The sequence below is a fragment of the Colletotrichum jinshuiense genome, chromosome 5 (genome assembly GCF_051148585.1).
Source record: "Colletotrichum jinshuiense chromosome 5, complete sequence".
Lineage (NCBI taxonomy): Eukaryota > Fungi > Ascomycota > Sordariomycetes > Glomerellales > Glomerellaceae > Colletotrichum > Colletotrichum jinshuiense.
In genome coordinates, this window is record NC_139312.1 from 1,460,002 (window position 1) to 1,486,599 (window position 26,598).

General features: G+C 54.4%; 3 protein-coding genes across 3 annotated transcripts; 2 read left to right on the forward strand and 1 right to left on the reverse strand.

Annotated features, from left to right (window-relative positions):
* Positions 1–357: 357 nt before the first annotated feature.
* EsH8_V_000395 (uncharacterized protein) lies at positions 358–2,697 on the reverse strand (the record flags this gene model as incomplete). The annotated part of the gene is made up of 4 exons (XM_083272911.1): positions 358–2,238; positions 2,297–2,407; positions 2,507–2,523; positions 2,583–2,697. The coding sequence occupies 4 exons, from the start codon at positions 2,695–2,697 to the stop codon at positions 358–360; spliced, it is 2,124 nt and encodes a 707-aa protein (XP_083125626.1).
* A 2,727-nt stretch (positions 2,698–5,424) lies between these two features.
* EsH8_V_000396 (oxysterol-binding protein related protein OSH3) lies at positions 5,425–8,556 on the forward strand (the record flags this gene model as incomplete). Its single annotated transcript, XM_083272912.1, has 3 exons — positions 5,425–5,460; positions 5,559–5,635; positions 5,712–8,556. The coding sequence occupies 3 exons, from the start codon at positions 5,425–5,427 to the stop codon at positions 8,554–8,556; spliced, it is 2,958 nt and encodes a 985-aa protein (XP_083125627.1).
* A 10,981-nt stretch (positions 8,557–19,537) lies between these two features.
* Positions 19,538–21,399, forward strand: EsH8_V_000397 (uncharacterized protein; the record flags this gene model as incomplete). The annotated part of the gene is made up of 4 exons (XM_083272913.1): positions 19,538–19,864; positions 19,929–20,074; positions 20,127–21,272; positions 21,333–21,399. 4 exons carry the CDS (start codon positions 19,538–19,540, stop codon positions 21,397–21,399), a joined length of 1,686 nt encoding a protein of 561 aa, XP_083125628.1.
* Between the last annotated feature and the right edge of the window lie 5,199 nt (positions 21,400–26,598).

Here is a 26,598-nt window from a genome sequence, read left to right on the forward strand (position 1 = left end):
GGACGCCCGATCCGGGCCTAGTGCGGCCGAAATTGCCCGGGGATTCCGATTTCGGCGTCTGCGGGGGGCCGGCTCCTCGGCCGTAACGGCATGTACGCCCCTTTCCCCCAAGAGAAAAACGTGAACTTGCGGCGAAAACAATCAAGGATAAAGTCTAAGTCTGGATGTTGGCACGCAATTGGAAAAGAGGAGAATACGCAACACCGAAGAGGGCTGATAACCCTGCAGTTGAAAATTATCACCATCATGTATACACAAGCTTTATAGCATGTGAGTCTGTAGCGTCCCCAACCCGATAATATCATACAAAAAAAGGCAGTTATGTACAAGAAATAAGACCCAGCACTGCCGCTGGCCTTACATATGCCTCGCGCTTAGACTGGCAAACGCGTCGGGGCTGTGCCGACCGTTTGTCCATTGCATATCCGTAAACGCCATGCTCTCCCGGCTGACACCCGTCTTGCGCGGCCCTACCTCCTTTCCAATGGTTTGGGGCGGGGCCATGACGGGCGACGTGACTCCGTTCGACAAGAATGGGTTGTTGTTCCCTGCTGGCAAGCCTGATCCATTGATCTCTTGACTCGGTTGTTGAGCTGCTGCGCTTTCCGTTTGCGCCGGGTCCTGTGCTTGTGCCTGGTTTGTGAAGGACTGAGGAGCCAGTTGCGGGTAGTTGTACAGCGCCAAGATAGAAGCCTTGTCTGGCCGTTGGGGCTGCTGGGGCTGCTGGTACGAAGGCTGCGGTCCAGGCGCTTGGAACTGTTGCTGTGGGGTCTCCTGTTGGAATGGTTGCTGCCCTTGTTGCTGGAAGGGTTGTTGCCCCTGTTGCTGGAAAGGCTGCTGCCCCTGTTGCTGGAAGTGTTGCTGGCCCTGCTGTTGGAAGAGCTGCTGGTTTTGTTGTTGGAAGTGTTGCTGGCCCTGCTGCTGGAAGGTTTGCTGCTCCTGCTGGAACGGCTGCTGATACGACTGCTGCTGTGGCACCTGATGCTGCGCTTGTGACTGCAAACCCATTTGTGCGAAAAAAGGGTTGCTGTTCTGTGGCGATTGCGTCTGCGGCGAGTTTGTGTAGAAGCTTGGCTGCGACTGCTCAGGTATTTGGCCTAGCGGAGGGGACTGAATCCTCGTAGGAGACCGCGTGAAGGGGTTGTTCGCATATGGGTTTGATGCCGAGGCCGTGTTGACAGCTAGGTTTTGTTGCTGCGGTTGCGCCTGATTTGTAAAGAACGGGTTGTAGCCTGTCGCTTGCGGCTGGATTGGCTGGGGATACGTCATATTACTATTAAAGCTCATAGGATTGTAGTTTTGTTGTAATTGCGCTGCCGGAGGTGTCATGGACTGCTGATACATCTGCTGAGGCTGGGCGAACGGCTGAGTGCCCGGAAGCCCACCAGTATGGTGAGGGAAAAGGGGCTGAGCAGGCGCCAGAGAGAGGTTGTCGAAGGCCTGGTTGAAGTCTTGCTGCTGTTGGGTCGGTGCCCCGAAGGGGTTGTTCGCATACGGGTTTTTGTTTTGTAGCGTCCCTGTCGACTGTGAGGACTGGGGCTGGGGCGGTAGCATATCGAACGGGTTGTTGCTGGAGGCCGTCGAGGGCGAGTTGGCCTGGTCGCTGAACGTTTGCTGCGGCGCAGACAGCCCACTAGACGTCGACAAGTTCGCATGCGAGCGCGTCGCCCGCAGAGAGCTCTCGCGGGGCCCTGTCAACGAGGGCGATCTCCTGTCGTCACCCAATCGCACCAGTGTCTCAATGGCCCGCTCCAAGTTTCCGTTCACGCCCTTCAGAACCATGGCGTTGCGCTGGGCGTCGGAGAAGCCCATATCTCTCAGGTTTGCCAGTTTTCTCTCCGTATCTTCCTGCTCGTATGAAACACTCGCGCCGAATACCTTGGAGGGCTTATTGGGTAGGTCGCTCGGTGATGGGCTTCGGGGCATGTCTCTTGGGCTGGACATGGTGCTGCGCACTGCGGCGTCCTTCTTCAGCCGAGACGACAATGGGAAAATCGAGGATGCAGATCTGAAGCCGAATTTGCCTCCTGATTTGGGTGGCAGGGGTGGCGGGATGCCCTCGTCTGAGAGAACCGAATGATGTTTCCTCGGAGGGCCAGGGTTATTGTTGACATATTTGGAACGAATGAAGCGTTCCATTGCGGAGTCGGCTTCATCGGCATCGACGGGGACGGGTGGCTTCTTGTTGTCTGGGTTGTAGATTTGGTTGGATCTGACATTGCCGACTTTCTTCATGTTCTGTTGTTGCCATGTTAGGGATTGCCCTTTTTCATTCACAGCACGTGCCTGAACCAACCTCGACTTGTTCGTTGGACCAGCTGTCCATGCTCAAGGATTTCACCTTGGAGATATGCGTACCCAACTTTCGATGGATGGCAGCACATCTCATGCAGAGAAACACGCCGAGCTGTGTTACATGTCAGCCACGCTCGTTGATTTCAGAGCAACCGCAAGCAATATGAGGCCGTATCGAGGGGTCGTGACGAGGGGGGTTAATCGCGCTTACACTCCAAGAGGCCCATGCTACGAACTACTGTCAGTATCGGGTAAAGGTCTGAGCGGGAGGGCACTGTTGCACTTACCTGGGTTCCGCGCCTGACAGTCGGCGCAGAAGTTGTTTCCCGAGACAGTCTGGACCAGATCGTGAAGGACTTTCTCGTTGCGCGCCTGCTGGCGCTTGCTCAAAACACCTGTCATGGTCGGGAACAATGTGCAACGATGGAATTTGTTGGAGGCTTTCGTTCGTGCGGTTTGGCGTCGTTCGGGAGTGGGAAATAGGTTTGGGTTGCACAAGGCGTGGCGGTCCCTTGGAATCGGGAGGCAAATCGAGGGGTTCTCGGGCCGGCGAGGGACAGCCGCAAATGATTGGGCGGGAAGGCGGGATAGGGAAGGGGGGTATCAAGAAACAAGGTGCACCATGGAAATCATGCACTGGGGAAAAGGGTGCCCGAAGTTGAAGGAGAGAAGGGAACCACGACGATAAACATGGCCTCAATCATGCGTCGGGGAGGCTGAGGTAATGTTGTCGGAGACTGAGACCGGATGACGGCGAGCCAGTCTACATTCGAGAAGGGAGCAGAGAATCTTTGGTTGTCGCAGCTTTTGAGATGGCCACTGCGCAGATGGAGCAACAAAAGAATGCTTAAGCAGCAGCGAGAGACGACGCTCCACTAACCCTGTCCGACGTGTTTTGGTGGATTGTGGGCGGCGGTGGTAAAGGTCGAAGTCTTGGTCTTGGACAGGTGCGCGACTCAGGAAAAAGGGGACGATTCCAGTTGCAAAGTGGAAGCCAGCTGCAAGAGGGGAAGTTGAAGGTGGAGTCGGCCGTCTAGCCCAATGAGGATAGCGCCCATGGCCGATGGGGTGAGGCTGGGGGCGCAGGCTACAGCTACGGGTCTGGACAAAGGCGTGGAAGCCGCCCCCCAGGGCTAGGTAATTACGGAAGGTGATTTTACACCAAAAAAACAAATAAATAAAAACAAAAAGGGTCCTTCTCAATTGGACTGGGAGGGCGAAGGAACGTGTGAAAGTGGGTGCAAGGCCGTATTCCCCACCTCCCCCTCGGCTATCCGCGAATTAGCCGTCGCCTTATCCTTGTCTTTGGTCCCCTGCCAATCTGGGTGATCATACATATATAGTAGTCGTTGCCGGGATTTCGTGACGTGGAATATGAGGGCCCGATATTAATCCGGTGGTGCCGCGGGGCCGGGCGTTGCCGAGAGAAAGGGGAGAGTGGGAGAGCGAGAGACAGGCCGTTGGATACTTCGACGCGAGATCCTTGCTGTCACTTGGTTGTCAACAGAGATGGAGGATTGAAAGCGCTTCCCGAGGGGAGGAACGGCCTCGTGTGAATTTCTTTTTTTTGGTGTTTTGATATGTCACCACCACTAATGACATGGACTGCCAGCCTGTCAGTGTTCACCCGCAGCTCCCATTTCCAGAGGTACGGTACCTTGGTGACTGTCAGATCGAGGTCATCGTTTCAGCTGCTGCAACTCGCCTTGTACAACCGGGCTCACACCGGCGGCTTGAAAGGCAGGATGAGATAAGATGCCGTCTCACCTCATCGCCTTGACATTTTCCTTTTTATATTTTTTTTAAACAATTCCCGAGCGTAGTGCAACCACTGAGCGAGCTTTGGTTCTTAAGCTTTGATAATGCCAGTCGCACCTCGGTGTCCAATAGTCATGAGATGGGTACCCGCGATTCCCGACGTCTCTCACCCGGTCTTCAGAGTAGGTAGGTGCCCAGCACAACTCTGGCCCATCCTGCGACCGTTTCAACGCTTTGTCCCTGCAACATGACGTAGGAAGTTCAAGAGCTTTCCTGGCAGACTGATCTGCGATGCAGCCTGTGTGCATGGACAGCCGTTGTGTGTTAATCCAAGGTCGCCCCGGGCTTGGGATGTTCTGAACGCCACTGTCCATTCTGCGGCGCAATTACGCATCACAAGCCTCGGCAAGCCGTAAATCGTCTCGGGGTGGTTCACAAGGCTGATGACCCGATCGGCCCCAGCAGACGGCGGTGCATACGCGTGATGAAATTGCTCCCGGGGCTCGATTGAGGTGACGGGGTATGGGAGTACGCGGAAATAGTGTCGCACTCGCACTGCATGGCGCCGGTCGATTTGACAGGGCCATCGGGCGCCGCGTGGCACGTCTCACAGCGCTCAGACAGACGATGACCCGAGTCGCCTATCTGGAGAGAGCCCGCTATCCATACCAGATGCTCCTGATGACCCGAGGCTGACGAAAGTGCACTGAAATAAATGACAGCATGGATACCAGCCCGAGAGATCCATCACCTCCAACGCGACGGGCCCGCTGCAATTCCTACGTAAAACAGCCCAGCCTCAACTCGCCAAAACAAAATAGAAATAAAATACCCCACCCACCGGGCACCTGCCACCCTGCTCGCCCGCGCCCGCGCCAGCCCGCGGCTTACCGCACTCTCGCACAGCCCGTTTGCCGTTTGTCGCAGCCCACCCCGTCCCCTGCCTCCGCCCTCCCAGCGCCGGCCAGTCACCTGAAGCCCCTTCTCCCCCAAATGACGTTCCGCCCCCAACCAACCGTTCAGTGACCAGGGTGCTTCTCTGGGCGGCGTGTGTGTGGCTGGGTTAGGCCGGACGAGGTGTCCAGAAAAGACCTCCCACACGCTCTCCTTCCGCGTACCTTACGGCCTACAGGCTGCCTACTGCTGCTGCAGCTCCGGACAAGGGTGTCATTCGCTTCTCACCTCTCCCCGGACAGCACTCCCTCCCTCCCTCACCCCATTGAATTATTATCAAACCTCCTCGCCCTCCACATCATGTCCCTTCAATAGTGTTGGGACCTCCACCGGAACCAGAACGCGTACTGGGCAGCCAGCTTCCAATCTCTCCCCGAACCGTACCGAAACCGACAGCTCACGCCTCAACCCGCAAAAATGGCGGGCATTGAGCAGTTGGAGATCCATAGCAAGGTACGTCAGTCGTCGCCGTCCCCGGCCTACCCCTTCCGCTCCGCATTCGCCTCGACTGCCGACGAGGCATCTCCGTGCTAACAGCTGCCTCGGAACAGTCCTACATCGTCCGCTGGGTCAAGGTCGACGAAGGCCACACCATCTCCTGGAGCGTTCAGCCACACAAGAAGTCCATGTACGTCCTCGTCTTCCCCTCCCACCCCTGAACCCGCTTCTCCAATCCCACATGCGCTTACCACTCGCCGGGCCAGCAACTTTGGCATCGTCAAGCACCCAGGCACAGGCGCAGCCGGCCTCCTTACGAACCAGAACGACGATGGCGCGACCGCCGGCTCTTTTACTTCCGGCGTAGCCGAGCCCAAGAAACCTTTTGCCAGGAGGGATACGAGCACCGCCCAAGAGCAGCTCGCCAACAAGGGCTTTATACCCGTGAAATGGCACGGGAAATGTGATGCCGACAAGGTGTCAACCGGGACTTGGGATGTGCCCGAGGGCCAGGGCGGAATGTTCGGCTTGGTCTTCGACAACACCTTCTCCAAGCAGATTTCCAAGACGGCCACCTTTGTCCTTTTGACCTACCCGACAGGTGCACCGCCCCAGACCACCGCTCAGAACTTCCCCAACCTCCAGGCTGGGTCGAACGCGAGCGCCAGCAAAACGAGCCTGCCGCAGATGACCACCGTTACCTCCGCCTCCCAAGACAGCCTCCATAGCCACATCGCGGCAGGGCGCCCAACTTCAGCTTCGGGTCGCAGCGACGGAAACGCCAACTACCATACGGGTATTCTTCACAAGAGGAGGAGAAAGAAGGGTCAGGGCTATGCCCGCAGATTCTTCTCTCTCGACTACTCCTCCTGCACCCTCTCGTACTATTACAACCGCAACTCGTCTGCACTGCGCGGTGCCATCCCCCTCAGCCTTGCTGCTATCGCGGCCGACGAGCGTCGGAGAGAAATTAACATTGACTCGGGCGCTGAGATTTGGCATCTGCGGGCATCCAATGCCAAGGAATTCAACGAATGGGCCAAGGCCTTGGAGAAGGCGAGCCGCGCGGCGAGAGGCCTGGAAGCTAGCGAGGAGAAAAACAACAGCACCAGAGCAGCTCCGCTGAGGGTCAACACCACGCATTTGAAGCCAACTCAGTCGAGCCTGGAAGAGGACCGCGAGTGGCAACAAGTCGAAACTCTTGTTAGCCGAATGGTTGGCACTAGGGACGCGCTCCGTCGCCTGGTCAAGGACATGTCTAATCAGAGGCCCGTCAGTATGGCCGGGTCGACTTTCCTGTCCCCAGGCAGTACGTTGGGCGAGGAGCCAGACGGTTATTTCCCGCCCCCTCCTGTGGCGGAGCAGCCGCAGAGGCGCCCATTCTGGAAGCGCAAATCGAGCAATGCTACTCCTACTGCTTCCACGCCCCAGGCGCATCAATCGGCTGCCGCAATTGCTCTAGCCGTCCCATCCCCTGGTAGTGTGTCGACGACTATCACTGCCAATGGCCCGCGGCATTCGAAACAAAAATCCAAAGCCTCTATCCACGAGGAAAAGAGCACGCAGGAGCACTGCGCAGCGCTTCTCAGCGACCTAGACTCGGTCGTGTCCGAGTTCACGACGCTCATTGCCAATGGGAAGCGCCGGCGAGTACCGGCTCCTCTATCGGCGGCACCCTCCCGAAGAAGCATGGAAACGGTGTCGACAGAAGAGTTCTTCGATGCCGAGGCCGGCGAAACGGATTCTCAAATTGTCAGAATCGCCCAAAGCGAGGATGAAAGTCCAGACTCTGAGGCGGACGAGAACTTGAGTGACTCATCGTCTATCTCGTCGGTCCAGGAGGACGACGGCATGGGCTCAGACGATACCAGTTGTTACCCGGCAAAACCCAAGAGCTTGTCGCCGTTGCCAGTGGACATTTCAGTCACCAGGCGAACCAAGGTACCACCAGCCTTGGTACAGCCTCCCAGTCTGATTGCTTTTGTGCGGAAGAACGTAGGCAAAGATCTCAGCACCATTAGTATGCCCGTGTCCGCAAACGAGCCCATATCCCTTCTGCAGCGCGTTGCCGAACAGCTGGAATACGCCCAACTTCTCGATCAAGCTGCTCGACAGAAAGAGTCCAAGGATCGCCTACTCTACATCACGGCATTCGCGGTTTCGCAATTCAGCACCAGTCGCGCAAAGGAGCGCGCTATCCGCAAACCCTTCAACCCTCTGCTCGGTGAGACATTTGAGATGCTGCGGACAGAACAGGAGGTGCCCGGAGGATTCCGTCTGCTTGTAGAAAAGGTCTGCCATCGCCCCGTGAGGCTCGCCATGCAGGCCGATTCGGCCAGCTGGTCATTCAGCCAGACCCCCGCCCCGTCGCAAAAGTTCTGGGGAAAGAGCGCCGAAATTACGACTGAAGGCCGTGTTCGTGTGGCTCTTCGACTTGCTGACGGAACCGATGAACTGTACTCGTGGACACATGCAACAATGTTCTTGCGCAACGTGGTGATGGGTGAAAAGTATGTTGAGCCGGTCGGCGTCATGCAGATCTGCAACGACTCCACTGGCGCCAAAGCTTCTGTCGAGTTCCGAAGCAAGGGGATGTTTGGTGGGCGAGGAGAGGATGTTCAGGTAGAGACTTACGGACCAGATGGCGTACATACGGGTAGCAGTCTCTCTGGCACGTGGACCGGCGGTCTTCGTGTGGTGGAGGCCGGCAAAGCGGCCGGGCAGGAGATCTGGCACGTTGGCAAGCTTGTTGACAATGCCGCCAACACATACGGAATGACGACATTTGCGGCCGCCCTGAACGAGGTGACGGAAATCGAAAAGGGCAGGCTGCCTCCCACGGACAGTCGTCTCAGGCCTGACCAGCGGCTGGCAGAGAAGGGAGATCTCGACCAGGCCGAAGAGTGGAAAGTCAAGTTGGAGGAGGCACAGCGAGCCCGGCGCCGCGTGCTCGAAGAGAAGGGCGAAGAGCACAAGCCCAAGTGGTTTACCAAGGTTGACCAGGGGCCGGAGGGTGAGGAGGTATGGAAACTGAGAACGGGCAAAGACTCGTACTGGGAGGAGAGATCCAAGGGAACGTGGAGCGGGTTGGAAGAGATTTTCGATGCTTAGAGACGTTGACGGGCCTGAAATAAGCCAGTCCCGGCGTTGGAGGTCCTGTCATTCACTTCTGGATTACAACGGTGATGCTTTAGAGTTGTCAACGGAAGCGGGTTGGCAAGCCAGGACAAGAAAAAGAGTGGCTTGGTTTCTCCACCAGGGTCATTGCCGGACACATCCGAACCTCATTGCAACTTGATGAGTGTGAATCCTCTCCTTCTTAGGCAGACTGATGTTCTGCGTTCTCTCATTGTTGCCTCTCTAGGGGCAGGGTTGATAGCATGGTCGGCCTGTTCCGAGCAGTGCGATGTCCCCATCAACTCGTTGTCCGGAAAGCACTTTGGAAAAGGGATTTTCACCTTATGTTCCATGAGCCAGAAGTGATGTTTTCAAGGCTCCCATGTTGCCCATCTGCGGAATTGTCCCCTCAATCCTAGCGACGAGTGTGTTCTTTCGCCGCGCCCCAATCAAACGTGTCAGATGAATAAACGGGAAAGAGGAGAAGAAGGTGAAAAGAAAAAGAAAGTTAAAGAAAGGAGCGATTTCATAACGTCCGTGATGAGGTTGAAATTCGATTACTCTCTAGTTAATGATTATGGCCGGTTAGTCAGCGGCCGGTATTCGCTCGAGGGAACCATTCGGATCGCCAATGGCAATGTGCCCGCTCAAGGAGCGTGCCAACGAGACCGAAAGCGAGAAAATCCTTACGCATCGGATCTTGGCATTCGTCTACCGGGGAATTGGGGGGTGGGGTACTTGGGAAATAACGGCCAAAGGACTCGACCGAGTTCCGTCCGGGGGCCGGACCTGTGGCGTCCTGCGTCCGGTGCTGTTGTGGCATCGCAGCGTTGACTCTTGACTTGCATCTCTGTATCTAATATTACAATTCCAAAAGTTCCGGCCGAGATGCTTCACGATGCAGTTGTCCGAAATTAGTAGCACAATGATCGGGGTTTGGTGCAGTGAACCGACTGCTCGTTCAAATCGACCGAGTCGTCAGAGAGCCAGCAGTCTGGGCCACAGCGTGCGGGAAAGGAAGAAGACAAGGACTTCTGGGCGTTCACTTTTAAAGCCCCTATATAGATTTCTACATCAACGTTGGTTTATTTGAAGCACCCTGGGTAATTTACGAACTATGTCAACGGTCCATCTGGGAAGCCGCCCCGCGGGACGTGCACCGAATCCAATGCCGGAGCCGCCCGGGCGGTATGGAATGCTCCTGTTTTCGCGGGGATGTACCAGCAGCAACTTATTATCGTACCATCGTCTGCCGCTAGGAGCATGCTCATAGGAAGTTAACCTGGGTTACGTAAATTTGTCGGTTCGTATAAAGTAGAGAGGCTAGCCAAGTTGCTGAGTTTAAAGAGTTTAATACATTAATCGGCGAGTCAGGCGCACCAGTCTTCTAAGCTCAGTAACCCGAAATAGGCAGGTTTATGCCTCTCTTTGATATTGATACCCAACTAATATTTACGGGGGCGTTTGGAGTTTGTACAGATGAAATTGGTCTCTACAGTCTGTATATAAATACGTTTATATATATAAGCTAGACAAAGACGGGGTCAGATAGCTTTGTACCCCCTTCTTGCTCATTAGTTCAGTCGTTCACTCGTGATTTTTTTTTCCGACCTTCGATCTTTTAGACGCACCTAAAATCGAACTTCTCTGTAGACAGTCAAAATGCGCTTCTTCATTGCTTTCCTCCTGGCTGCGCTGCAGATCTCCAGCGTATCGGCGGACCTGCGGCTGCTGCGATGCGGCACCTCGTACCCCTCAAACGCAAGTCTCCCTACTCCCGGGGGAGAATCCCTTCGGTCGTGTGGATTCGCTGCCATTAAAGAGCGTCAAAATAATTGTACCATGTGCTGACTTTTTCTGCGTGTAGTGGGTTTCGAACTGTAGCCCTTCGGACCAAGATGGCTGCTATGCGCTGTGCAGTAACAAGGTGAATTGACACCCCCACCCCTTCTTCAGATACCACTGGGCTCAGGGCATCATGATTGAGCCTGTCCGTGAATGAACATTGGACTAACACCTAGGCAGTGCCGGACAGGAGCTGGAAGGTGGATGGCCAACGGCGCCGACTGCGACTGCTACTGCGGATAAATGGTGCCCGAGTCCGAGATACTGGCTTGAATTCGAGATATCGTGGCTGCTATATGGGACTCTTTCAGCCAGAAGAGGCGAACAATGACTCGGGAGGCGCGAGCTAGACTCTTTCAACCGGCGGCAAGCAACGAGTCAGGGGGCATGTGTGCTTCACTAACTGGTTTCTGGATCCTACAGCCGGCACTGTTCTGAAATAGGACAAAAGTGACCGCCCGAATACTACATCTAGTATAGTAATCGCATTCTATCTCAACCGTTTTCCAAACTACAATATCCGTGAAATCATTTGTCCTCGGTGTTCACGCCCTAACCGAAGAGCATTCAACAGCTATTGACGCCTGCCCAAGCCGCTAAAATGGATTGCCATGTCGGGTTGGGAAGCATCATATCGGCTGATGGGGGGCCGTTCGCAAGTTTTATACTCACGTCGTTGTTTCTAGTATAGAGGAGTGGGCGATTGTTGCCCATTATTAAGAACCAGGGAAGGCCAAACCACTCGTCATGGCTGTATCATACCTATTGGTATCACAGGATACCGTACGGGTGTTAATTCAGGCGAAAACAAAAGGTCAAAACTGGTACTGTATTCTGGTGCGTGTTCAAGAGAAAGTAGGTAGGTTGGCAGCAGCAGCAGTAGTGAAGATATTGCTGTTGGCAGCCCGGAGTTGGATCTCCGGGTTCCGCTGCCGCGGCCGGCTGCTGCTGCTGGCCGGCTCCCTGTATTCTGGCTGAGTAATCCAACACTATCATCTATATTTCCCTTGGCCCCTTATTTCACCATGTGCATTGAACTGATAGTTGAGTAAGTGCTTCGTGGGCTTTGAGGCTTTTCAGCAAATGCTGAACACCAAAATGAGAACCGGACAGCCAAGTTTGAATCTCCACATGTCTATGTGACTTTGGTTAGATGTTGATATAATATGATGATGATGTGTAGTTTGTGTCGTGATATATGCTCAGCCTGAGAGTACCAAAACGCACTTGTCTTCACGGCGGCGATTGCCTTGCCAGCCACTAGTCTCTCAGAATCCATGTATCACTTCCATTCTCTGAACATGAAGGAAGAATCTCGTTGGCGTTTATGAAATTGGACTCTCATCGGGATCCTTAGTGGTCATCGGATAGAGGGCAGAAACCGGAAGTCTCCCGAGTTTCGCGAGTCTATAACTTGGCCACTGGTTATCTTGCAACTCACGAAAGCTGACGAGATATGCCACAGCTTTGATAGAATCGTTAAAACCCGACCACGAGTTGCTCGATGTAGTTATACAATGTTGCCAGCATTGAGAGGGGGTGATACCCGGGGCTAGGCGGTCAAATTGTATGTCAGAGACATAAGTTTCCGGCCCAGACGGCCGTTGAACGGTGCCCAGCTGCAAAACTTGTTGTTTCTCTCACAAACCACACAAATACTTGAAATTTAGATCCTCAGTAAGCCTATATTCACTATTTCTATCATGGTTTGTGGTTTCTCGGTTAGGCAGATCCGAGGACGTCAACAATGGTAGATGCATGCACAAGAGCCAATCCATATCCGACTTGGAATATACTGAGCAGCATCTCCTGTTCTCTCTGCCAGAAAAAATTCTACCAGAGCTTTGTCTGGCGAGTTTCAATATCAGTGGTCTTTCGCTGAATGAATCCGATAGAACTAGGGTGGTTCAGTTGAAAGTGAAATATTCAGTAAACCGAGCAGGCGTAAATATCAAGGCCGTAGGCAGCATAGGTCCGTGTCGGCCGAGACTATCACAACCATTCCTATCTAAACAGAATATACAAAAGTCAAACGATATGAAAATGAATCTATTTCTTTTTACACTGTCATCGTACTGAGTTTCCGAGGGTTCATGTGTGATTCGGCCAAGTTCCCTTCACAACCCGTGATGTTCATGTTCCTCGGCAATATATGAAAACCGGAACTCCGTGGGGAAGAAAGCCTCAATGTAGTCTAATTAAAAAATCAGTCTCATGGCTTCCTCAAAGGGTCTTCCCTAGACTCAACTAGAGTTCCCGACGACGAGAGCGGATGCGGGGCGGTGCGGTCGGGTGCCGCGCGCAGGCGAGGAAGTAAGGCGAAACTCTGATGCTTTTTTCCTGGCTTCTGTTCCAGCAAATTAATTGTGGGTTATATAAGCCTCGAGCTGTAGAGGAGTTGCGTGCGCGGGATTCTGAATTGGGTTGCACTTGTAAACTCTCGCCATGTTCGAGGATCGTTGAAACACTGAAATACCATACCCTTTGCGGGGCTCTGCCTCATACCGAATGACCCAAAAGGCATCACGCCACGAATGAGAAACTTTCACATGCCGTCTCATAGTGAGTGATTCCTATGACTCAGGTTCGCAATGAGAGACGGATAGCTGGGTAGGCTCGCATCCTCTACCACAATGTGAAGATTGTGGAAATGTCTCCGCGTAAACATATTCAAATGGGCGGTCATGTATAGAGTTATTGCACCTTCAGCCCGATCAAATCTCGGTCAGGTCACATCCAGAGACGCGGTACAGCCTCACGCAAGTGTATTTTCCTCACTTTGTTTAGAGAGGCGAGGAGTATGTTCCCGAGAGAGTTCTCATACAAAAGTCAGATAGCAGCCAAGTCCCGATCCAACCGACACCGTGTGGCCGGCGAGCGTATAGGCTTCCAGGCACCAACACTATATTCGCTTTCTGTCCTACACTGCCAAGGACAAGGTAGATTCCAAGACGTTACGAAAGTGGTCATTCCGGAACAAATTCGTATTCGGGGCCGGGCTACCGCCTGCGGTCGTTCCCGAATTGCCCCACGAGTGCCGGCCGCGCATATGCCCCGGGGGGGCCCCATGATCCCGGACCGTTGGCTAGTCGACGAAACCCATGCCCTACTGCCGAGAACTGTACGAAGATCGGTTGCCAAGAGGATGCATTTACAAGGGGGGAAAAGAAGAAAAATAGATTGCCAGTGCCTATGTCGTGTTACGCAAGCTGGGCCGAGCGGCATCGGAGGCATTCGTTTCAAAAGTCTACGTCGTTTTCCTCTGCGGGGTTGGCCTAGTTGCCGAGCAGCATCACCGCCCTTCAGACGAGGCACGTGTGCCCATTGCGCGCCCAAAGCGTGGCGACATAACCAGCCTCCCGGTTTAAATGGCGTCAAGGCATACGCGCGCTAGCAGCCTGACAGGAGGCCGACACTGGTCTATAGAAACTGGAATTGAACGTTCCTGGACCAGGGGCCGGGAAATGTGCGACATAGGCTATCTACGAGCATGTGAAGAGCTCTCCCCCTGCAGAAACCCAACCTTCGGACGAAGAAATCGGCACAACGGCACGGAGCTCTATCGTTGTCCGTATTGTAGTGGTCGAAACGCCCGTCACTCATGGACGAGTCGAAACGAAGAAGACGATCATGCCCTTCATTTCCCCCATGATACCATACGTCATTTCAGGTATTCTGGGTCTTCTGTTGAAGGCGGCAAAATGTCGAACGATCAAAGACTCGGAACTGAGAAGCGGGGATCCCGGGGGTCGCCTCCGGGGGTGACCCCACATCTACTCATCAACGACTCGGCGATCCGGACGGACGGTGCCGGCGGGAGTGGAGACTTCGAGACGCCGCTTACATGGTCAGGCGATGGCCCGGATAGGGAAGGGGAAGGGCAGATTGGCATAAGACACTCGGTGCAACCGGTAGTCAGCTGTCAAACCTGTTTCCGATAGACATTGAGTAGGAAAATGGAGGCCGGAAGGCCAACGCGTGGATAATCGCTGTCTCCTCTTCCTGCTGCAAGAGCAATCAATGTTCTGCAAACCCCGGTGTCATTGAGCCACGAAGCCGTCAGCTAGCCCTCCCGCTGATCCATGACAGGGCAGGCTGGCGCAGATGCTCTAGTCAGCCGAATGTTTGTGTGGGCTGACTATTCGTCGATGCCAGCCACCAAAAATACGGACGGTGAACCGAGACTACTGCAAGGCTCGGCGAATGGTTGGCGCTAGGATGGCATGCATCGCATCCGACCACTCACGGGAGAGTATTTGGGCTAGGCCGGCGCGCAATGCAATATTTCCGTATCGGTATATGCACAATGCTGAGGTGTGCATGAGCCTCCAGGTTGCACCCGCGGCCAGTTATTGTCCGCAAGGGTCTTGGTGTTGGCTTGGAAAGTGAAGTTTGTGTGAAGTGACCAGGATGATGGGATGTTGGAATATGTCGGGCTCGGCATAGTAGATAGGCGGCGCCCAGGGGTATGGAGCTGACCACATGGTTGGGTGCATCGCACTCAGCACGTCAAACTGCAACTCCCATGATGGTGGTGAGCCGTCAAGTTGGAACGGTGCTTATGATGCACCCATCACTGCATCAAAAAATACACATCAACTAGCTGCATTAAGGTTAAGCATAGCATGCTATAAATGCATGATATTGAAATTCTCGGGGTTTCCATACATGGCACCAAATCCATCTTGTTCCCACGATTGGGCAAGGGCTGGATCCCAAAGATTTGGGTCGGCTATGTGTTACGGGCTGGTGGCAACACGGATGGCATCGGGACAAAGCATTTGCGGCCTGGAAAGCGAGTGAAGCCGTTTCTTTTTCTCCAAGTCGGATAAGGCGCGACTGTTTATCACTCTATTTAGAGAGTGCCTGTTGCGGGGCCCGCCGTTGAGAGCTAGCCCAGGGAAGAAGAAATAAAGCTCAGGTTGGCCAAGGGAATACGATACGGTGAGATAAAAATGGGCGAAGCGAGAGACAGCGTCGAGCTAGGCGGGAATACGGGCTGCCAGAGCTGAGGCCGGGAAAAGCGGAAAAAGAAGCGCTAGGAGGTTGGTCTTCGAACTTCCATGATCCGTGCATGTACGACGATGGAACCTCGTTGCGAAAGGAGCTGGTCGTTGTGCACAAGGCATAGATAGGGGTAGCTGGGCTTTGTCCTAATCCTTCAGCCCCCAGGCCTGTCTTGGGTTAATTTCTTGGTTCGCTTGACAGTCCACGCCTCAACGGCATGTTTGACGTGTTCATCTGGGGACCAACTGCGGGCCATGTCTTACATGCATTGCAGCATCATGGTATTCCTGATTCCTGGCCGAGGAACAATATTCCTCGCTGTGTCACAATGCTGGTTGCCTCTTACAGCTTATGCTGCCCGAAAGAAAGATACAGACGTGGGCGCCGGTCAGTTCCCCATGACAGGCATCGGCGGCGCGGCACTGTCCATCCGATCTAGCGGAGACCGCGGAGCGGAAGCGTGTGGGATGGGTGGGTGCCTCCTCTAGGCGTCTAGTCCGGTTGGTGCTGTTACGCCTACAGGGCTGTGAATGGGCCAGCAGGCGAGGATGTGCAACCAAAGGGGTCCAGGAACAGGCTGGCTATATCGGAGCCCACGTTAGCGCGCTGTCCAGGGGCATCCCAGGGCCACGAAAGTGCCAGTTGACGGGCACCAAGAGATGATCTGGGACAGGGGTGCTACGGGTGGGTTGCAACGGGCGAGGTGCCAGCGGGCAGCCAAGTAAGGTCAGGGCTTGGGCCGGGATGGAATGGTGTGGCATTCGGGCCACCTGAAAACCCAGGCGGTAGTTCTGTTGGACCGGAGTTGAAGTGGATGAGCAGAGTAGTACTACTCCACGCTGATTATGCCGATGGATGGATGGTAGCTTTGCAGAGCGGGGGCTTTCTCTGCCGGTCTCAGTCAAATATTGTAGACAGACATAGCAAAAGGACTACTGTGGCAATCGCGAAAGAGTGACGTCGCAATGGCTGGGGGGCCAGGCGCCGAGAACCTAGGCAAACGAGCCCGCAAGGCGCGCCAAATGCAGAAGAGGGTTATGATTTTGCCCAAACCAAGGTATCGTCCAATTGAGTTTCTCGCCCGCGGAAAGGCAATGATTGGTCCAGAGTCCAGAGTCACGATCCAACAAGCCTGGCCGTCAAACAAGGGCAAACACGTCGGCGACTTTGAGGTGGTCTCCGGCAAAGAACGAGGTGCCCGGAATGAACGGCCCTATAAACGGAACCCTTTGACGAAGGAGGAACCGGCTCTCCATCATGAGAACAAAACATGACGGCAAGACTGTCGGCGCAGGAGACTTTGCAAAGACCAGGCCGGGCGTTACGGTAATAGTCAGGTCAAGAAGTCAGGTTTCGGAGCAGAGCGTATGTAATGACAAGGGCCCGTGGCCTGCTACCCCTCGCCTGATAGCACCGGGGCCAGCTTTGATCTTGAATCGTCCCCGCCCCCTTCCCCGCCCGCTCCCCAGCAGCGGCTGCAAGCGTGATCGTGATCGTGATGGTGGTCAAGGTTATTGTTGTCACTGGTCCCATAACGCCTTGCTGAAGTGAAACAGAACGGGCAAACAATTTCCACTCTCAACCCGATGTTAATGCGACCAAGCCGAGGGAAACGCATCCAAGACAGCCCGACCCTCTTGGACTGTAGGCAAAGTGCAGCTTCAATCTCCATTGCATTGCGGTCAGTACTATTTTGAGGACGGTGAGGGGGATGGATGGTGAGGGGTGGCGAGGATCGCATCTCGCCAACACTAATGCGGGAGGAAATTCCGCATCTCAGGGCACTTAACCTTCAGAGCCTCGGGCTTGGTTCCAGCCATGGTACGTACCTCTACCGCACTTCACGTTGCCTCCACCACATCCATGTCGGGTCGTTTCTTCCAACCACAACCCACCCCGAGAGGTTTGTATCCAAGGCCTTCAACCCACCCACACAACGAAATCCCGACTTCGCCTACCTTAGCTTATACGCACGTCGTCGGCCACAGCAGGGCGAGACAAGACAAGACAAGACGCCACGCCATGATTACAGCAAACTGGTGGCACCCAATGTCCCGTGCGTCGGCTGTGGCTTTGGGGTGTCTCTCAACCCCTATAGGCCCCATGCCACTCGGCGACGGTGGGTGAACCTACGAAAGTAAGCATAGGACTCTTTTACGCCAACGCTGATGGCCCTCGAACGATTGATTACCTGTCCCGCCTCAGCCAAGCCCAGCATGGTATTATCTCAGCCGGGCGTGCCGTTCCTTTGTCAGCTAGTGCCGACGGATTCTTGGTCTTCTGCAGGCCACGATGGTACTACAGCTGTCGTGGCATCCTCACTATCAACATGGACAGGACGCCCGTGGATGTACAGTACCGAGCGGCCGTAACATCTGACACAGAACAACGGTTTGTCGTAAATGCAAAGTCCAACAGTTTCCTTATGGCGGGCCGGTGACCAGAGAGCAACAGCACCAAGCTGCAAGGAATCCACACTTCTGACCTTATCAGCACAGCATGACCTTTCTCGACCTAGGCCCGAGACCTACTGTACCTCACCTTAAATCTTGGGTCTCTGAGACACGTCTATCCGCGCTGAAGTGACCCACACTCTTCGACGCCACCCCAGAACCCTCGCGTGTTCTCGATCCAATTCATAGCCCAACGTTTACAGTCTTACCTGACGCCAAGTAACGGGAGCTACACTATGCATGCTCGAGTGTTTCTTGGGACGGAATACGGCGACCGTCTCATGTCACCAGAGCGTCCCGTATTTCGGCCTTCAATTCGTCGAGGCCCGTCACCCAACCTCAATATGGCAAGGGCTACCGCCATGACGTCGCCGTTTCCCCGAGCGCTTCGGCCGAACTAGGCCTGCAACCTCGAGCTTTGCCCATACACCCACCAGGTACACACTTCTCGGCTTCTATCGTTGCCGTTGCGTATTAGCCGCTTTTCAGAGAGCGGAGAGAACTGCTAGCCTAGGAACTGTCCTGTCTTGTCCTCAAGTCGATTCTTGTGAGGCGCAGACCTGATGTGCTGTGGCCTGCAAATCCAGCCTCGAACGAGCCGCCTGCCCATACGCTGTCAAACGATCTACTTCAAGGTTTCCGTCTGCAAGGCCAGGGATTGGTGCCAGCCTGCTGCCGTAGTCCTCAATATCTCTCCGTCCCAATTTCTCTTGTCCTGCAGAGCCCTGCTTGCATGGTGGCGTCCCCCACCGTCCAATCACCCGTATCTCGCCAGTATTCCTCGTCTCCGACCACCATTGTTTTTTTCGACCAGCTAGAGCACCCCGGAAGTTCAAGGCTTACAGTCGACTGCATCCTGCACAAGTTCTATTGCTCCCTTGCATTTCGACGAGAGCTGGCAATCTAGACCACCCATGTGTCTCTTCCTTCTTCGTCCTGCAGCTTGTGACTTTTCTTGGTAGTCAGAGGACTGCGCGATTGTGCCGCCGCCGTCTCAGGCGCCTTGGGCAAAGAGTCCCATCCATCTGGATAACGTCGGTCCTCCTGACGCTCATTCGTCTGAGGACATGCCAAAGCATGCTCTGCGATGCCCACCTACCTGACAGTCTACAATACGAACCATCCCAGATAACCTTGACAGGGTCTAGCCTCCACTTTCTAGCTTGCTGCAGCCAACGGACATCCGACCATGCATGGAGCTAATACCAAGCTGTGGCTCATACGCCTGGCCATGCCCCCGTTGGAGTGAGTACCTTCCATGTGCAGGCAGTCAGCACGACGCCATATGTCATCTCAGTCGCCGTTCTCCTCCGGTGACCCGTCTCGCCCGGTCATCGATCGACTTTTGCCAAACCCAAGCCCGGCACCATGTCAGAGCTACAACTTTACCGACGAGCTGGGGCTGGCAGCCGGGAGAGGGAAGGTTGTATTTCCCAGCTGCTATTCTCACGCTCCGGCCATGCGGACCCTTCGAGTGTCACAGTCTTTTTATAAGGCTTGCCTGCTCCCTCTTTGGACTGAGTTGTGAGACTTCATTCTTCACTCAAGCTTCCCTTCCCTTCATTTTCCCCTGGATAATTCCTTCCTTCCCCACTCGTTCGCTGGAAGAGTATCGATAATCACTTAATTTCTACTCGCTAGGCCAGGTCTAATTCACAAGCGTGTTCGTCATGCTGCGGTCTCTCGTCACATTGGCTCTGGCCAATGCTGCCCTAGCTGCAACAGTCACCTACAACTGGGATGCTACCTGGGTTAATGCCAACCCAAATAATGTGTCGAGACCTGTCATCGGCATCAACGGCCAATGGCCCTGCCCCAAGATCGAGGCCAACGTCGGTGACACCGTCATCGTCCATCTCACCAACAAGCTTGGAAACCAGACCACCGGCATTCACTTCCACGGCATCAACCAGATCAGCACGAACTGGATGGACGGCCCTAGCATGGTCACTCAGTGCCCGTTGCCCCCAGACATGACCATGACGTATTCCTTCACTGTAAGTGGAAATGGAGTGGACGTGCGGCTCTTATAAGACAATTTGAGACTAATTGGTGATATAGGCAGATGAGGGCGGCACGTACTGGTGGCACTCCCACAACATGGGCCAGTACCCTGATGGCATGCGTGGACCTTTGATCATCCACGACCCCAACGACCCCTATGCTGGACAGTACGATGAGGAGTACATCTTGACTGTTTCTGACTGGTAAGTGGCGTATGAGAAGTCGCGCGATGCTTAGAGTCTAACAATGCTGCAGGTACAACAGCCAAACCATTCCTTTGGTACAGACTATGCTGCTGCCGACCAACACCCGCCACGCGCCGCCCGCTCCCAACGGCATCCTTGTCAACGACGGCAAGGGTGCCATCTTCGACTTCCAGAAGGGCAAGACCTACCGCATCCGCTTGATCAACTTTGCCGCCTTTGCCTCTTTCATGGTGCACTTTGACTCTCACGACATCAACGTCATCATGTCCGACGCGGCCTACGTCAAGCAGAAGCTCACTTACATGCTGCGCATCGCCCCCGCCCAGCGCTACGACATCCTCATCAAGTGCATCGACCGTGACAACCGCAACTACGGTTTCCTCATTGCCGGCGATGTCAACCGCGACTATACCAACAAGGATTTCGCTCAGAGCTGGCCCTTCAACTACACCGGTCAATTGGTCATGTTCCCCGACAGGCCTTTCGGCACTGACGTAGTAAAGGAGTGGCGCCCCTCTGACGATGCCGTCTTCGAGCCCTACGGAGACGTCGCCATCCTGCCCACGGCCACCAAAATCATCCAGTTTGACTGGCAGTTCTGCTTCGACAAGAACGGCATTCCCCGCTCCTGTGTCAACGGAACTCCATACGTCGACCAGAAGGTGCCTACTCTGTACACTGCCGCCTCCACGGGCGAGAACAACACCAACCCCCTCGTGTACGGCGCCATCCACCCCTTCGTCGTCAACTACGGTGACATCGTCGACATCGTCGTCAACAACAGGGACCCCGCCATCCACCCCTTCCACCTCCACGGCCACCACTTCCAGGTCGTCAGGCGCCCCAGCTCCGGCACCGGTGACTGGCCCGGCGTCGACCGCGCCCGCCTCAACCAGAAGCCCCCGCGCCGTGACACCGTCTCCGTCATGGGCAACTCTCACGCCGTGCTGCGCTTCGAGGCCACCAACCCCGGCGTCTACCTCTTCCACTGCCACATCGAGTGGCACGTCGAGATGGGCCTCACTGCCACCATCATCGAAGCCCCCGACAGGCTCCGCAACCTCAGCCTTCCCGAGGACCACAAGGCCGCCTGCCGCGCCCAGGGCATCCCGACTGCTGGCAATGCCGCTGGCAACACTGTGGATTTCCTTGACCAGACTGGCATGAACATCGACCCGCCTACGGACTACATTGGGTATGTTTTACCCCTATAACCCCCCTTTTTTTGCGTTCTTGCAGCTGACAGTACATCTAGTGCCACCTGGAACCCTCCCGCGGCTCCTGCCAAGTTCCGCTCGCGCATCATCCGCAAGAAGCTCTAGGCGAGGACCGTAGCATTCTTATTTTCCCTATGTTTTATTTCTTGAATGGGCCACAGTACCGTTCACGTATATAGTACCCATGATGCCATGTGGATACGCACCTTTTTTTGTTGGGTTGGCAGGATAATATGTAATCAACAAGCGCTGCCTGTGTCGGCGAGCTTCACCGCTCGTGTTATCAGGCCCCTCCCCCCACGGTTGTTTACCCCGTGTGTGGGCAGGCGTTTCGCGGTGCTGCGTTGTTTTGGGAGGTTTGGCGGTCCTGGTAGATTGAAGCTTTTTCTTTCGAGCTGTAGGCGATGGTAAGGGGGGGTCATATAAATAGGTAGACAAACATATAGGGTGTGACGAGAATTGACGACTGATTCTCACAATGTCCTCTTTCTCATTCCGGTGATGTTAACGTTGTCCCTTGGAGACGGGATTTGAACGCTGGCGAGGAAGGTCGAGAGCTGCGATGGCGTCGTCCCCGACTGTCTCTGAGCCACCCTGATTCGGATTGAAGTCGGGGGCAGTGATACGCGTCTTGGGACGGGACCTCCATGGCGCCTTGCAGGAGGGGTGGTCGCGGTTTGAACGCCGAGGCTTGTGGCAGCCCACCTCGTAAAGCTCGTATCTCAGCTGTTCATTCACCGTTGACAAATTTCCTGGTCCCCGGGGTGGTGCTGCGCCCTCAACTGCCGTGAGACGACGAGTGCCCGATATATGAGACTGGAGGGGGGGTGTGCATGAGTGATCTCATCGACGTCGCTTTCGGACAACGATGCCGGCCCTACCCCCCGTAGCAGTCGTCATTCTCCGGAGCCTTGTGACTCTGGCGAACAAACAGGAACGAGACCCAAACGAAATCGGAAGAGAAAGAAAATCAAGGAAGGGGGGTGCCATACAATCGCGCGGAGGCCGATAAACCGGAGAGGGCGATGACGCGTTCATGCTTCACGGGGTTTCTCCCTCTCCCTCTCCCCCCGTCTCCTTCTTTTCCGTCTTGTGAAACGAAGGATACGTGGGAAGCGCCCGAGGGCTTGGAGAGGTGGTGTCGCGGCGAAGCTCGGATGAACATCCAACGACCGCACGCACGTTTCTTGCATGGAATGCGCCGTTTAAAAATAAAATAAAAAAGCTCGGATCTGTCGACCGCGTTCGAGATGTTCGAGAACAAGTAAAGGGATGGTGACGACCGTCCACGACGAGACGGGCCACCCTCCGCCCCCTTTTTAAGTCGAATCGCGTGTATGTGTGAATCCGGGCCAGGCCAATTTCCGATAATTTGGCGTGAGGCGGTTTTGAGCGAGTTTGAGGGCATTTGAGGCCGGGTGGATGGGCGGGCGGGCTCATTGGCTTGCAGGCTAGTGCGTTCGTTGAAGTCGACGCGCGCCTTGACCCGGTGCGGCCGCGGTATCCCCCATTGAGAGTAGCATGGGGCCGATGAAGTGCAATGTTCCTCCGGAGGGCGAGAAGGCGCGGGTGGAGTGTTTTTCCGGCGCCTCTAGCATCCGCGTGTAAGTGTGCTCTCCGGCCGGAGGATGCCGTGAGTGAGGCCACCGGAGGATCGGCCGAAAGCCACGATGACTTGCCCACTGAGAGAGTTGTATCGCCGAGACTGATGGGTGATAAAGGGCGGGTTAGACGTTTTTCCGGATAGACTTAAGGGTCATGGCGAATGTCTAGTAGATATGCTGAGAAGTTGGTAGTGATGTTGTAAATTCGTGATATAAGATGTTATAAATGAATGTTAAAATATTGGATTCCAACCACCAGAGTAAATGATTGTCCCAAACTTTGGAATACAAATTATAAAACCACAGAGGAATGTTCAAAGGGAATGGAAACTGTTCCCGTGGTTAAACAGGGACGTTTTTGATAGTCTCTGGTTCTGATCATGATTTCGAGCGGCATCATGACAACGTATCGATGCTTCGTTGAGATGAGAAGTAAGACGGCCGAATAAGAGAATAGAAAATACGCTTGGCGGTAAGCCAATGTCGGCTCATTACTGTTGAGTCTTCATATTGGCTACAGCGAGGCTTGGAGTGTAAGAGGACGGCTATTTGTGTTGTTGAAATATTTGATTTCCGTATCCGTGAAAGATGATGCATAATTGACGAGAGTTAAAACCGGGTTCTAGAAGTATCCGATGATCATGAGAGAGATGGTATCATCATGAGTCGTCTCCGGAACACTGTCGAATGGCTGAGGCTCCATTGCTGTGGAAAGATGAATACTTTCGTGGTGAGTAATGTATGCAAGTGGCGAGAACAACAACAAAGTCGTCGACGATGTCAAGCAGGGAAGAAAGACGTATCCACGACGGAAAACAACCGAAGAGAGGAGAGAAAGTGCCCAGCAACGGGAAAAAAGTCAGACCAGGAATCAAGACAGCGAGCAGGAAGGGAGAGAGTTCCGTCGAAACCCTTTTTTTTCGCCACCGTACCTTTGTTATATACTATACCATTGATCCGTCGCAAGAGGGAGAGCACGCACGAACTGTGCAACCTCCGTGGTCTGCACCTCTGGAACCCGAAGCGTAACGTAAAATCTTCGTCTTGGCTCCCTTACTTCGTGTCCGGGGCCTCCAATGGGCCAGCCCGCGTAAATTTTTTTTTGACGTTTTCTCGAGTGCAAGTGCGAGCGCGACGTGGTGTTTCCCATCGCCGTGCGAGCGCCCCCTGCCTACATCAGAATCTGCAGGATTGGAAACACACACCTTTCTACCGCAAAAGGCACACACGGATGGCCGACACAGACGAGAGATGCTCGAGGACGACCGAACCTTCAGCTTTCGACCTTAATCGTTCAGCTCGGCTGAATCTCCCGGCGTACAGCAGTGGGACGGCAGCGGCGGAGACGACAGCCAGCCATCGGCCGAACCGCAACGCAGGCGCCTTACAAGGCGTAATCGAGGCGTCTCTTGGACCGCTGCGTGTGTATGAGGTTTGGACGAAGAGAGGAAGGAAAGGAAGACGAAGGAGAAACGAAGGAGGGGGAAGGGGGGAACGGGACAAAGGGGTATGTTCGACTGCGAGAGGATCGAGAGCGAGATCCGGATCTCGCTACGATTACTCCCGCCGGGAGAGAGGATCTTGCACGCAGACCAGTCGGATTCTTGTAAGCCGTATCTACATCTTTCCCCTCTCCCTCCCCGTCGAATCCCAACAAAACCTTTACGCCCGTGGCTGACGCATGTCATCCGGTGGGCGGCAAAAAAAGCTTGACCAGTTGGCCGATTTACGCATCTCTGTGGATCTCTCGGCCTCTCTGCCTTCCCCCCCCACGCCCCCCCCCCCCCCCCCCCCCCCCATGGATATGATCATCGAAATTCTTGCCTCAAAGAATAAACACCGATGTCTCGTGTTTCCAACCACTTCACCGGAGAGACAGGGCGGGAAGGCGGGAGCCTAGCGGGATCCGTCGAAGAACCCGTCGAACCATCAAAACACACGCAAATGTCCGTTGCCACACTCCCGGAGATGATTATCAATCGCTTACCTGTGCCCCTCCCCCTCCTTGTCTCGTCTCGGAGGTGGGGGGAGCTTTGGCTGGTGACAATGACGATGGGGTGGAAGCCCACGGACGACGACATGGGGTGTGATGGCAATGATGCCCTTCGTTTTTGTTGTAACAAACAACATGATACCTTGGCAAAGAGACAAAACCAAACAGGCCAAGAACAACATCTTGGGGTTGGGCCTTTTTTTCTGTTCATTTTATTTTATTGTTTCTTGTTTCCTCTTTGGGCGGTTCTGTTTCGTTTCTACTTTTATTTTTTTGGGCGGGTGTTGTTTCTTTACACCGACGTTGGCTTCCGCCGAAGAACCAAATTACAAAAAAAGGAAAAAAAAAGAGGTCAACCCGGGGAGGCAGCCCGACCCGACCCAACCCAATCCAAGGAACCGGGAAAGAAAAGTAAAACAAGATTTAGGCACAGAGACAAGGCGGGAACAAGCAAGAACGGGAAAGGGGAAGGACAAAAAAAAAAAGGTTTGGCTCAAGGTCGGTCAGCGACTTCAGTTCCAGCCAGCCAAAAAAGTTCCGAGTCGAGAAACTTACAAAGCGGAAAAGAGAAGAAAAAAATAAATCAAGAGGTAGCGGGCGTGAGACATGCGCCGAGGAGGAGTAGGAGGAGGAAGGGGGGGGCTCTCGTGTCAGAATCTGTACGCCTCGGGAAATGGGCTAAGCGGTATGCCGTGCGGCTCCAACCCGACTGCAACTGCAACTGCAATTGCAACATCTTAGCGTAGGCAGAAAGGGCATTGTGTGTGTGTGGATGTGTGTGGATGTGTGTGGATATGTCTGATTATCCGACAACGTTTGATTAAGAACGGACGTACGGCTTGACACCCGAGAGGGGGGGCGTCTGCATTAGAAAGCAACAGTTATCTAGATCAAGAAGAACGAGTTATGTAGTCTCTATTGAGATCCTGTACGCAGAGTTGAGCCCTTCAATGTTGGGGAAAACGTATAGTCACAATTCAAACAAGGCAAGGACGGCCTGATGGAACCCCCAGTGGTAAGAAGACAGCGTAACCAATGTTTCAATATAGGGGAAAGAAACAAGCTGATGTTTAATATCTGTACATGCAATTTCCCTCGGGGTTTCTTTTTCATCTATAACCAGGTCTCTTGGTGGCGGGGGAGGATGAGGCAAGAAGTTCCAAGACAGTGTGGCTTCAACGGTTGGTACGACACAAACTCAGTCTCAACCAACCCACACTATTCAGGGCAAAACCCGCCATGCAAGATCTCCTGATCCTCCGAGATAGCATTTCGAGAAGAACAGGACGAAGCACTTACGTCCGAGATGTCCTCCGAGCCGAGCGGCTTTTGACAAGAGTACCCAAGAACTGGGATCTTGGTCTCATCATCCCATCCTGGCGGGAGGGGTTGATAAGGCACCCGATGTCAGTGGCCCGAATCCGAAGCCGTTCTGCGGTGTGCCGGCGTGGCGGGAAAGTTGATAAGCTTGGATCTAGCAGGAGCCAAGCTGCACGCATGGAGAGGGGTGTGCGTGTGTGCGTGTGTGAGATCGCGGGAATAAACGAGTATGTTCATTGTTTCCTTGCGGCGCCGAGGGGAGGGGAGGGGAGGGGGGTGAGGACGGAATGCCTGGCTCATGATGAGGGTGGGGGGAGCAGCGCCGAAATCAAGACTGTTCAGAAGAAAAAGTCTTGGACGCCCGATTTTCAGACAAGCATGAACCAG